This window comes from Macadamia integrifolia, chromosome 9 (genome assembly GCF_013358625.1).
Source record: "Macadamia integrifolia cultivar HAES 741 chromosome 9, SCU_Mint_v3, whole genome shotgun sequence".
NCBI lineage: Eukaryota > Viridiplantae > Streptophyta > Magnoliopsida > Proteales > Proteaceae > Macadamia > Macadamia integrifolia.
In genome coordinates, this window is record NC_056565.1 from 16757699 (window position 1) to 16770335 (window position 12637).

The 12637-nt window shown below is 39.9% G+C and overlaps 1 protein-coding gene across 1 annotated transcript in view; it reads right to left on the reverse strand.

Annotated features, from left to right (window-relative positions):
* LOC122089567 (inactive ubiquitin carboxyl-terminal hydrolase 53-like) overlaps positions 1-12637 on the reverse strand; it is a gene marked incomplete at its 5' end in the record, with an annotated part of 48957 nt that overhangs the window by 27538 nt on the left and 8782 nt on the right. The window contains 5 exons of the mRNA XM_042659299.1: positions 8870-9003; positions 9131-9278; positions 9411-9686; positions 9845-10060; positions 10172-10374. Coding sequence (XP_042515233.1) covers positions 8870-9003; positions 9131-9278; positions 9411-9686; positions 9845-10060; positions 10172-10374 — 977 coding nt within the window. The remainder of the gene's footprint in view (positions 1-8869; positions 9004-9130; positions 9279-9410; positions 9687-9844; positions 10061-10171; positions 10375-12637) is intronic.

The window sequence follows — 12637 nt, forward strand, 5'->3', positions numbered from 1 at the left end:
ATAAGACTTTTTGTATTAGGTATGAAATAAAATCAACTTTCCAACAAGTCTAAGATTACTTAATCTAAGTTGCAATGAGGAAGTTATGCTCCGGTCAAACTTATTTTAAAATGCGTGAATGTTGTTAAAATCACCTGCATGAGAATAATTTTATGAATATCAAAACAAAAGATTATTTTACTGGACTTTTGGTTTTTAGCAATGTTGTAACTTGATAGGATTTATAAAATTTTCATAATTAAAAAAAAAACACAGCATTTAAAAGTTGAAAATTTCCCATGTAACCAAAATCCAGTTTTTGTTATTAGACCGGGGGTTGACTTTTTATCTTTTTGGAATTTTAACTTATTTTTATTGGATTCAAATAGGGGGTATTTGCTTATTTATGAATAATATCTTAAGTAAATGAAATACTTAAATGATGTTTGGTATAAATAAGTGCCAAAACACAAGGCGACATACAGTGCAATAAGGCGACCGTCACCTAGGCCCCAAGCAAACCGCCTAGATGAAAAAGTCATCGCCTTGGCGACGTCTTGACAACTATGAATACAATACTTACTAAAAACTAAAATTAGGAACTAGCTGAAAAAGGAAACTAACTACTAATGACTTGACTCAACTAATAACTTGACTCCTAAGAAAACAAATATAACTTGAATTGAACCCGACTATAAAAGAAACTAATGTAAATGGAAACAAATCAGTAAATCTCGTATGAAATCTTAATAACCCCAGCTTAGGCCCATGAAAGTGGCCTATTACACTAAAAACACATGGGATCAAAGGCCCAACATTTATGGTACCCAACCCTAAGCTTATTCCTAGTAAAACAAGCCTATTTTGGTCATGAATTTGCATCACAGAGCACAACTAATAGTAGAAATAGGGAAATTTGGACTTGTCCCTTAATGGGCACCGTCCTTCCTTTATTTATAATAAAAACAGTAGTCATAATCCTTACATAAGTAATAGTCTTAATCCTACCATAAATCTGAATGATCCTAGAGTAGTCCTAATTACATTATTCAACACTCCCCCTCAAGTTAGTGCATGGATATCATGCATACCCAACTTGGACAGAATAAAGTAAAAGGATTTACTACTAAGTCCCTTTGTGAGAACATCAGCTAACTGATCTGCACTTCGCATAAAGGGAATACAGACCAGTCCTTGCTCTATCTTCTCTTTGATGAAATGCCTATCAATCTCGACATGCTTGGTCCGATCACGCTGAACAAGGTTGTGTGCAATATTGATGGCTGACTTATTATCACAATATAGTAACATCGGCTCCTGGATGGACACACCCAAGTCATGAAGGAGACCCTGCAACCAAAGTAGCTCGCAAATCCCATGTGCCATAGCTCGGAACTCAGCCTCTGCACTTGATCTAGCCACAACTGACTGCTTCTTACTGTGCCACGTAACCAAGTTACCACAAACAAATGTACAGTAGCCAGTAGTAGAGCGGCGATCATCTGGAGAGTCTACCCAATCAGCATCAGTGTATGCCTCAATCCTCATGTGATCTACATGAGAGAATAAAATCCCATTTTCTAGTGTTGTCTTCAAGCACCTAAGAATCCAGTTCACAACCTCCATACGTGATGAATAGGGATCATGCATGTACTGACTCACCAAACTTACTGTATGAGCTATGTCTGGTCTTGTATGGGATAGAGATATGAGTCTTCCAACCAGTCTTTGATACCGACCTTTATCAACAGGTTCAACCTTCCTTGCTTCTGAGATGAGAGTTAGCCTCAATAAAAGTATCCACGGGTTTACACCCTAGCATACCAGTCTTTGAGAGGAGGTCCAAGGTATACTTTCTCTGTGAGAGAACAATACCCTTGGTTGAATGTACCACCTCAATGCCAATAAAGTATTTCAGTCATCCTAGGTCCTTTATCTCAAACTCCTTACCAAGATAGGCCTTGAACTTAGAAATTTCATTTGTATCATTGCCAGTAACAACAATATCATCTACATATATTATCAGTACAGTAATCCAATCAGCAACCTTTTTAATAAATAGTGTATGATCAGCATTACTTTTTGTAAAGCCAACATCTATCATAGCCTTGTGAAAACGACCAAACCATGCCCTGGGAGATTGCTTCAATCCATATAGAGCTCTTTTCAGTTTACGCACCTTGCTTTGTGTTTCTGAATTAGAGTATCTAGGTGGAATGTCCATATACACCTCTTCAGTCAGCTCTCAATGAAGAAAAGCGTTTTAGACATCCAGTTGTTGTAGCTCCCATCCTCGGTTCATTACATAGGGATGATAACTCGAACTGTATTCATTTTTGCTACAGGAGGAAAGGTCTCCTGATAGTCAATCCCATAAGTCTGGGTAAAGCCCTTTGCACCAATCTTGCCTTGTATTGATCCACAGTCCCATCAGCATTATGCTTAACCGTGAACACCCATTTGCAGCCAACTGGTCACTTTTGCAGGGGAAGAACAACCAGATCCCATGTGTTATTCTTGTGAAGAGCTCTCATCTCCTCATTCATTGCCTCCTTCCATTTATGTTCTATATTTGCCTCCTGTCAGATTTTAGGAATAGAAACAGAAGACAAGACACAAATGCATGATATGATGGGGAGAGAGCATTATATGACACCACGTTAGAAATAGGATGTTGAGTACAAGTCCTATTACCTCTTCTATGAGCAATAGGAACATCAAGAGACTGATCAAAAGTGAGAGGGAAGGTTACACCTGGAAGGGAAGACTCAGGATCAGGAAGCAATGGAGTAGCAATGGTAGTTTCAGCTCTCAATTTTTCCAAGAAAATACCTGTATCACTAGACCATCCTGTGTTTTCTGTTGAATCTGTGGCTGCCCTTGAACAGTAACCTCTGGACCAATGGGAACCTCTAAACTATTAGTCTTTATTCCAGTATCCCTCTGAGTAGCACCATCATCTATGGTAAGGTGTAAAGGACAATCAAAAGTAGGAACCTGAATCACCCCTTCACGACTAGAGGACTCCCCCTGAAGAGGTGGAAAATAAGCCTCAGTCTCACGAAATAACACATCCATGGAAACAAAGAGCGGTCGAGAAGGTTGATGATAGCACCAGTATCCCTTCTGAGTGGGAGAATAGCCCACAAAAATACACTGGAGTCCACGATGATCAAGCTTGCCCAGAACCTGATGATTACGAACAAAGCAAACACAATTAAAGACCTTGGGAAGAACAACAAAAGTTCGAGACCCAGATAACAACTCAATGGGACTCTTAAAGCCAAGTACCCGGGAAGGCATTCTATTGATGAGATAGGCAGCACTGAGAAGAACCTCACTCCAATAGGGAGCAGGGACTTGCATCTCAAACATCAGGGAGCGAGCAACCTCAAGGAGATGGCGATTCTTACGTTCAGCCACACCATTCTGCGCCGATGTATCGACACAACTAGTCTGATGAATTATCCCATGATCAACCAAGTAAGACTGAAAGGAACCATCCATATATTCCTTCCCATTATCAATTCGCAGTATCTTGATCATAGCATCAAACTGGGTCTTAACCATGCAATGAAATTCCCGAAAGCACTGAAAAACCTCACTTTTATGATGTAATAAATAAATCCAAGTAGAATGAGTATTGCAATCAATAAAAGTACCAAACCATCGATAGCAAGAAACAGAAACACGACGGGCAAGTCGCCAAACATCAGAATGAATTAAAGAAAAATGAGCAGTACTTCTATTATTAGAAAGAGGATAAACATTCCGAGTTTGTTTTGCCAAAACACACGTATCACAAATAAATGCCCCATGGGGGGTGACCTAGATGTCGATGCCATCCCAATAGTTCAGAGAGTGCCAAAACAAATGAAGTGTGTAGAGCTCAAGAGGGACCAGTGTCTAAGTAATAGAGACCACCACTCATTCTACCATTGCCAATCGTTGCCCCCGTCACCAAGTTCTGAAACACACAGTGAGTAGGAAAGAAAGTGACTTTATAGTTCAAAGCCTTGGTGATATTACCAATGGACAACAAATTAGTAGAAAACTTAGGAACATATAACACAGAGGATAGTGATAATGAAGGAGAACACTGAATAGAACCCATCCCAGCAATAAATGAAAGGAAACCATCAGCAATGCGAACTTTGGTATTACCTGAAGAGGGACAATACGTAGAAAAGAAGGTATGTAAACTGGTCATGTGATCAGTAGCCCCAGAGTCAATTATCCAGGACTAGGAGGCTACAGATGCACTATGACCACAAACTATAGTACCTGAGTGGGCTGAGTGGGAGGCAGTGATTGTTGGAAGAGAGGAGGCAGAGACAGCGGCAACAGCAACAGCAACAGCAGCAGCAGCAGCAGCAGCAATAGAGGATCCAATCTGAGTCAACATACGACGAAGCATAGCCATTTCGTCAGTAGAGAAGAATGCACCTGCAGTAGTGGAGTTATCAAAATCAACTATAGTCTCAGATTGATTTTCCTGAGTGTTCTTCCCATGACCCTGATTATGCCCACGAGAATTAATAGGACGTCCATGAAGCTTCCAACAAGTCTCCCTTGTGTGACGCTCCTTGTTACAAAAGTCACATTTAACAACCGGTTTGTTGGAAGAGGATGAAGAAAAGGTCGGGAACCTGTACCAGTAGAAGAAACAAGAGTCGATCAATCCTGAGAAATAGGTTGTGGTGATGAATCACGATTAAGCACATTAGCCCTAATCTAATCATATTCCACATTGAGACCTGCCAGGAAACCATAAACACGGAGCTCCTCACGATTCTTAAACCCAACATCAGTCTCACAAACAGGTTGATAAGTCTCATAATAATCAATCTCATTCCACATACCCTGCAGATCAGAGTAATACTGAGCCACAGAAAACTCTAAGTAGCCTGATGAACCTTCTTCCTCATTTCAAAACACTAGGCACGCTTGCCCACATGAGAATAAGTGGCCTTAGCGGCTTTCCAAATCTTAGTAGCAAAATCAAGTAACAAATATGTCCGAGCAATAGAAGAAGACATAGAATTAATAAGGTAGGACATTACCATCCAATTGGCAGCATCCCATTTGTCCTAAGCAGGACCTACAGTAGAAGGGCATACAGAATCACCTACGAGAAATCTGGCATAACCACGACCAGCAATCGACGGGTAGTAAGACCAAGACCAAATCAGATAGTTGCTTCCATCCAATTTGATGGTGCTAGTAGGGAAGAGAGGGTAATCATGTCCAGAGGAACGACCCCCTGCTTCCTGAGTAACTGATATCCCAAAATCTTCAGACGCCATAGGTGCAGGCTCAATAAGCAAGCACAAGAGAGGAGGACCAAGCCAGAGCTAAGTAAGCATAAGAAACTTCAAGACAAAGGCCCCCAGTGGGAGAACACTCACCACTGACAGAGAGAACCGAAAAAAGGCAATTTTTTTTTTTTTTTTTTGGAAAACTAGCACATGTGTTAAAGCGGATACCAAGGTCTAGCTGGCTTAGGAGTAATATGGTTGGTTCAGGTTAGGTCTATATGGTAAGGTTAGGTTGGTTTGGAGTTTAGTTGGGTTTAGGCTTGGTTTGGGTCAAGTTGGTTTAGGAGTGGGGTTGGATTGGAATTAGAATGTGTCGGTCAGTTTTAGTTGAAGTTAGGTCGTGGAGTTGGTTATGGAGTTGTAAGTGTTGCAGGCGATGTGGGTGATGGGTTCTGGTCAGGCGAGGAAGGGTTGTGATGGTAGACGAAGAGTCGCAGTGAGTGCTCGTCATGAGAGGTTGCAGGTGAGAGGTTGCTGGAGTTATGAAAAGCAACGAAGGTTCAGGCGATGGGTTCTGGTGGTCAATGGGGTTGCAGGCGAAGGAGTTTGCGAAGGTTCAGGCGATGGTCGAGTGCAGGGCCTAGTTAACAAATTCGGATTCGGGAATTATTCGGATGGAGAATTATTCGGAATAACTCGGTTGATTAATTTACGAGTTCGGTCAAAAAAGCGGGTAAAATAAAAATCGGATTCAGATTCGGATTCGAGAATTATTCGTTTACAAAAATAAAAATCGGACAAAAAATTCGGATATTATCTTTGTTGTATCAATATCATGGCTTATTGGAGTAATTATGTATTTTAATGGATGGGCTTCAATATGGACCTAAAATGGTCAGTACTGGACCCAGCCCATGCATGAGGTATGGACTTATGGTGATCTACTCTCTAACACGTTTCTCCATATAGACACGTGGCTTATATTGCATGCGTCAGCTTTGAAGGAGTTAAATTCCCCAATGCCCAAAGCAGCATGGCTTTGTTCCCATACAAAGTGATATCTACAAGAGAGAGAGAGAGAGAGGTGATGGAATTACTGGACTTCCTGATTAGATAGCTTTTAAGAAGATCTTTCTATGGTCTACTCTGCTAATCTCTATCTGGGTTTGTATTTTGCGAGTTTTCCCTTTTTGATCGGCAAGTGATCGATGTCACCCCAAGCTGGTTTTGCCATAGCTATGACAAGGTTGTAGGTTTATTCAAGCGAGGGGTCAAAAAAGCTGAAAACTTTCCAATCTTGGAAGAACACCCTGTGTCACAACTCACAACTCACAAGAGCTTGCAGAATTAGCAATAGAAGCCCATGATTTAGTTCAGCTACAAGAGAAGACGAAGGCCAAGTGGTTAAAGGAGTTCAAGATCTACCGATGGAACCCAGACCATCCAAACAACAAACCCTACTTCGATCCTATTTTCTAAATCTCTCCACCTGTGGTCTCATGGTATTGGATGCGTTGCAAAAGATCAAAGCCGAAAATGACTCCTCATTGACCTACCGGAGGTCTTGCAAGGAAGGCATATGCATCTATGTTCTCTCTCTTGTGAAGTCACTAGGTGCTACCATGCTAGAGAAGGGTTTGAGACTGAGGCGGAAAATTGGGGAGAAAGAGACCAAAAACCCTATTTTGTTCGATGGTTCAAGTAGTTTTTTTTTTTTCTAAGATGGGTTTAAGTGAACCGAATAATTTGGTTATAAGTCGGTTCGTCTGACTTTTTCGCGTTTTTGTAATCAAATTAGAAAAAATCGCGAATTTTTCCAATTTCTATTTTTTATTCGGATTCGGTCAGAATTTTTCATAAAATTCGGAATTATTCTATTCGGCCGAATTGCTAACTAGGGTGCAGGGGTAGGTGCAGCAATCGCAGGCAAGAGGTTGCAAGAAAAAACACGATGGATTCTGGTGCAACGATGAAGGTTACGGCAAGGATGGGTTCTGGTGTTGCGGTAGGTGCAGCGGGAGCAGTTTCTGGTCGGTGCAGGAGGTTACGGTGAGGATGAGTGCAGCGATGGAGGTCGGAAGGGTTTGAACTGACTGCAGTGGATTTCTGCGATGGGTTTGGCTGCGATTGGTTTGACTGCGATGAGTTCTGGTTCTGGTTTGCAGGTCTGGCGATGGGTTCTGCTATGAGTTCTGCGATGGTTGCAGGTTGAAGATGGTCGGTTGAGGGTTTCAGGTGGAGCAACGGCATAGGGTATTGGCAGTTATAGGGGAGGATGTAGGTTTTTTTTTTTGGTTCGGCACTGGTGATCAGACCCGCTCTGATACCATGTAGAAATAGGGAAATTTGGACTTGTCCCTTAATGGGCAGTCCTTCCTTTATTTATAATAAAAACAGTAGTCCTAATCCTTACATGAGCAGTAGTCCTAATCCTACCACAAATCTGAATGGTCCTAGAGTAGTCCTAATTACATTATTCAACACAAATAAAAGGGAAATCATGGGAATAATAGAGAAGGGGAGGAAGAAGATTAAAAGCATGGAGAAAGGAGAATAACAACCCAGACTTGGGAGAGATCAGAGGAAATAATGATGACAAAAAGAAAGGGCGGATGAGAGGAACCACACGACCAGTCTTGGGTTAACAATAGCAATTAAAATAAATTCATTCCAATAATCTGAATATGATGATGAATTGCATACCTATTTAAAGACTCGTAAAGAAATCCACAACTCTATCTTCGTGAATAAAATAATAAAAGAAAATTACAAAAGTAACCCCTAACTAACCCTACATGTAATTGCATCATGTTTATCATATTGCTGATGACCACAATTGTCAATCAATAATTTAGGCAAAATTTTCCGGATATTAGAACAGCCCAAATATTTGCCAAATGGAAGAATGGATGGGCCCCAAATTTTGTGGACAGGTAGATCCAAAGGTTCCCTGCCTAAACGTCAAGTTTCAACCAAAACAAGATTCTGCCAAGTGGAAAAATAAACTTTAAAAATCTAGGGAATATGACCGGGTGCATGGACATACAAGGATAGCTGAAAAATAATAAAGATGCATGGACGGCTGAAAAATGAAAGGATTCATGGACATACATAGGAGTGTTTGGTTGAATTTGAGCTTGAAAGTTGACACATGGCTAAGCCATAAGATGTACACCTAAACCAACAGTGTGGACTATTGTGTATCATCATCTATCAATTGCAGAGTGGACAGTTAACTTTTCCATATCGATGGTGCTTCTTATTTGTGTTCCACTCAGAAAAATCATTAGTTTTCATGTTTCTTTTTTACTTTGGAACAACAATGACCTTTCATGTTTCTACTTGCTTTGTTTTTTGGATGCTTTAACTTCCTGCCTTCTATCAAAATAACATGAGCATGTATAGTATAACTTGAATTTCAGTTCCCAGGTTGTAGAAGTGAATTTGAATAGCTGGGCAATTAGTAAATACCATAAATTGGGTTTAAACGGAACAATGTCGACAGTCCTTTAAATAGGATATATGAATAGATTCCTAATGCATTAGGCCACTTGTATTCTTGGGTAACACAGCACAAGAAGAAATATAAGCTTGATGTCTAAACAAATTGATAGTAAATAATTTCAGCATACCACTGAAACCAGGCAATGTCTGTTCCCTGGATCCAAACCCCGATATAAGACGCCAATATCTAATTCAGTGGTAAGGGCTGCTAATGTGGCAGATATGTCATCTGCACTCTCGCACGTATTCTGCCAACCGAGAACTGCAAAATGAAAGCTAGGCATGAATTGTGGGTTTCCACCAAATAAAGCAATAGCGAAGTATTCATCCAAAAAAAAAAAAAAAGCAATAGTGAAGTACTAAAAATTCACTACTACTTCGAGTATTACCTGTTGTGAACACATGAGGGGGGCTTGAAAGAATGTGATGGATATAGTTGAGCTCTCCACAGCCTCCTACCTCTGGGTCACAAACTAGCTGGTGATTCATCTCCACAAGCTTCAAAATCTCATCAAATGAACTATCTGAACACATAATCTGGCCACGGAAGGCATACTAACTTTAAGTAGAATTATTTTCAGAAACCTTACAACTTCCCAAACTAAAAATTTCTGTACGATACTAGAAAGAAATTGTTAGTATAAAAACAATTTGTAACATGAGACATGCCTTCATTGTTCGGAGAGCGCTCGCATTGATATTATGAAAAAATGAGGTATACTTTAGATGTCTGGATTCCACACCACATCTGTAACAATTCATTCGCTCAAATATATCCATTCCAAAGAGATTATGTGCTATACAAGCACTGCTAGTACAATCCCAAGAGCCCATGCAATTGCTTTCTTCTGAATCAGTATCAGAAACACTCAAACTAGAAGTAAATGACCGATGAAGGCAGTCAAAGATTACTGCCAATACCTCAGAAGCATCATTCATTTGTGCCTGTGATGAATCATATCTTTATCAGAATTATCTAAATTAGAGATCACCAAAGGTCCAAAACCGTCCAACATTCCATGTCAACATTTTTTATTTTAAGCAAATGCTGAAGATACAAAATATAGAATATTGTAAACAAAATGTCAGTCTTGTGTATTTACCTCTTGGAAGAAGTTACTATCGGGATACAAGTTGCTCAAAGCAATCCTTAAACAAGTAGGAGAAACAGCTTCTCTTCGCACATCTATAGATGCCTTGCTCAAGGCAGTAAAAATATCATGCAATGCACAGACAACACAAGGATCTCCAACATGAACATGAACTGATGTTGATATCCTCAAGAATTCATACCGGAATCGTTTCAAATGCCACAAAGACTGCATGTACAAAGGAAAGAGAACATTTCAGGCCATAGAACCAAATAAAGTCGAAATACATAAATCTTTTTGCTAAAATCGCTAGCTTGCAGAACATCATGGAATTGGCACCTGTATGATTACATTCAAAAAGCAATTGTATTCACCAACTTCATTTTTCAGCCCCGTCCCAAAGACATCTGCTTTATCAACACCGCTGATGATGACTTCACTGGACAAAGCCCCACAACCAACCGCTTCTGGAGATAACTTGACAGACAATTTTGGGTCTGGCTGTACAACCAAGGGCAAATTTTGATGTCCTTGAAATGTATCTGGAAAAAAAAAAAAGGAATAGATATAAGAGACTGGAATGTGCCATATTGCTGTCAAATTCATTTCCCAAGGGGGGGAGGGGGGGGGAGGAGTATTGCCCAGTGGTTTAATGGAACAGGGAGGAGACAGTACAAGTTCTACAATGTTTGGTAAGTCACATACCTGCTATAGATGGTCATGTGACATACTAAATTTTAAACAAAAATGCCCAGACATCACATATAATACTGCAAATGTTAATTTAGAATATACTGAAATTTAAGAAATCTAAAATCTGGAACTGTGTAGTATCTTCATAACTTCAAACATGTCAAGATTCAAGCAGGAAGAGAGAGAGAGAGAGAGAGAGAGCTGATAACTGCTTGGAGTTGGCTACACTGAGTACATTTAAAATTAGCTTATTGTTATGAGTCTCACTGCCAACCTGACTCAACCCTCCTCCTTTACCCGGGCTTGGGACCGGCAGTGCAGAACACACTGGCGGAGTTTTCAAAAGGCTTGATGGATAAATGCTTCAGGCTGAAGCTGGTACACAAGATGCCAGACTGTTTCACTATTAAAACTGATAAAGATCAGACTTGCTGTTGAATAAAATGCCAGAATGCTTGTCTTAAATCTGATACAGGTAGGCAAGGAACTCCCCAAGTCTTCATTAGGGGATGAATTTCACCATGGAGAGGACTTCCACTGGAGACATGATGAACTTGTTAATTTTATTCTACAAAGTGATAAATCAATTCTCACCCTTCTCAAACCTTTTAATACAAAGTAGTATTTTAAAATTTAAAAAATTAGTCACCAGAAGATGTAAACATCCCACTTCATACAAAATAACAGTTTCTGTAACAGGACCAAACAATGACATTGCTAGAATAGACAAAAGAATCATAGCTGTGTATGTATCCATATGGGGTGCAAGTGGAGGACCAATTAATTTGACTTATCAAACACTTGGCAAACAGGAACATGGATATTATTTTTCTGATCCTAAAATATTACATGTGATCGTGCCAGAACCTTCATACAAGTCCACAGTTAGGATTGGTTCCTTTTAGTTTCTTACTTATCAAACACAAAAACTAAAATGTTTACAGATCATCAGTTATCGCATACAACATAATTAGAAAACCAAATCAATCACCTCCGTTTGATTCAAATGCCTTGAGACAGATGAATATTCACAAAAGAACTAGCGATATCAAATTGATACGCGATGTTCCTCCCAGAATTTGATTTATGGTGGGGAAGGTGGGTGGATGGGTGGGTTGGGGGTGGGATCCCAAAGGTTTATGCCATTGCAATTTGCAAGAGACAAACAGGCCAAGTGACAGATTATTCTTTTTGGCACTCCAACAGTCAAACTTGGGCCTCTACAGGCACAAGAAATCTTAATGATTGGGAAGTGGGACAATATGCTGCCCAAGCTGCTTGAGAGCCGCATGTGCAATCCAGAGCAGACAGAAAAAAGAGTTTGGAAATGGGGAGTGATGTCTTCTCAGTCAAATGATTAGCACAGCCAAAACCAAGCAGAATTTCCAGCTAACTAATTTGGCCTCAAGAGGCACCCATGGATTATTGTCAGTGTCACATCGGATCGGTCACCACCGATCCCAATCTGGATTGGCTGATCTAGCCTGATACTGATCAGTGTTATCAGCCAATATCATAGTTTTTAAGGCGGTAAGGCGACGGAGGCGTTTGAGGATCTTTTGAAGCGCCTTAGCGATAAGGCAAGCATAAAGCGTCGCCTTAGCGATAAGGCAAGCATAAAGCGTCGCCTTAGCGATAAGGCAAGCATAAAGCGTCGCCTTATCGAATAAAGCGTTCCTATGTAATTTTTTATAAAACCAATCTATTTGGCTTAAATCCTAGTTGAATCCTATTACTCATATGTCAAATAAATATTAAAGGTTCATATTCATACCAATGTAAGATATTCATCAAGAAAACAAATCAATAAAGTGAATAAACTAAGTTCATCTTCATCAATCATCAATCATCAATAATCAATCGTCATAACATATTAACATGTAATATAAATACATAATTATGAAACAAAATTATAAATATAAAGAAAAGAAGACATAAAAAATACAAGTATTTATTATACTTACCTCTATGATGCCAAAATGAGTGCCTAAGCCCTAAGGTCATCCACTATATTTCTACTCCTGTCAAAGAAGAATGAAGCTCATCGCTGCTGGAGCATAATGGTCGCATGGATCAGTGGTTCTTCCTTATTCCTTGATTCCTTCTCAAAGC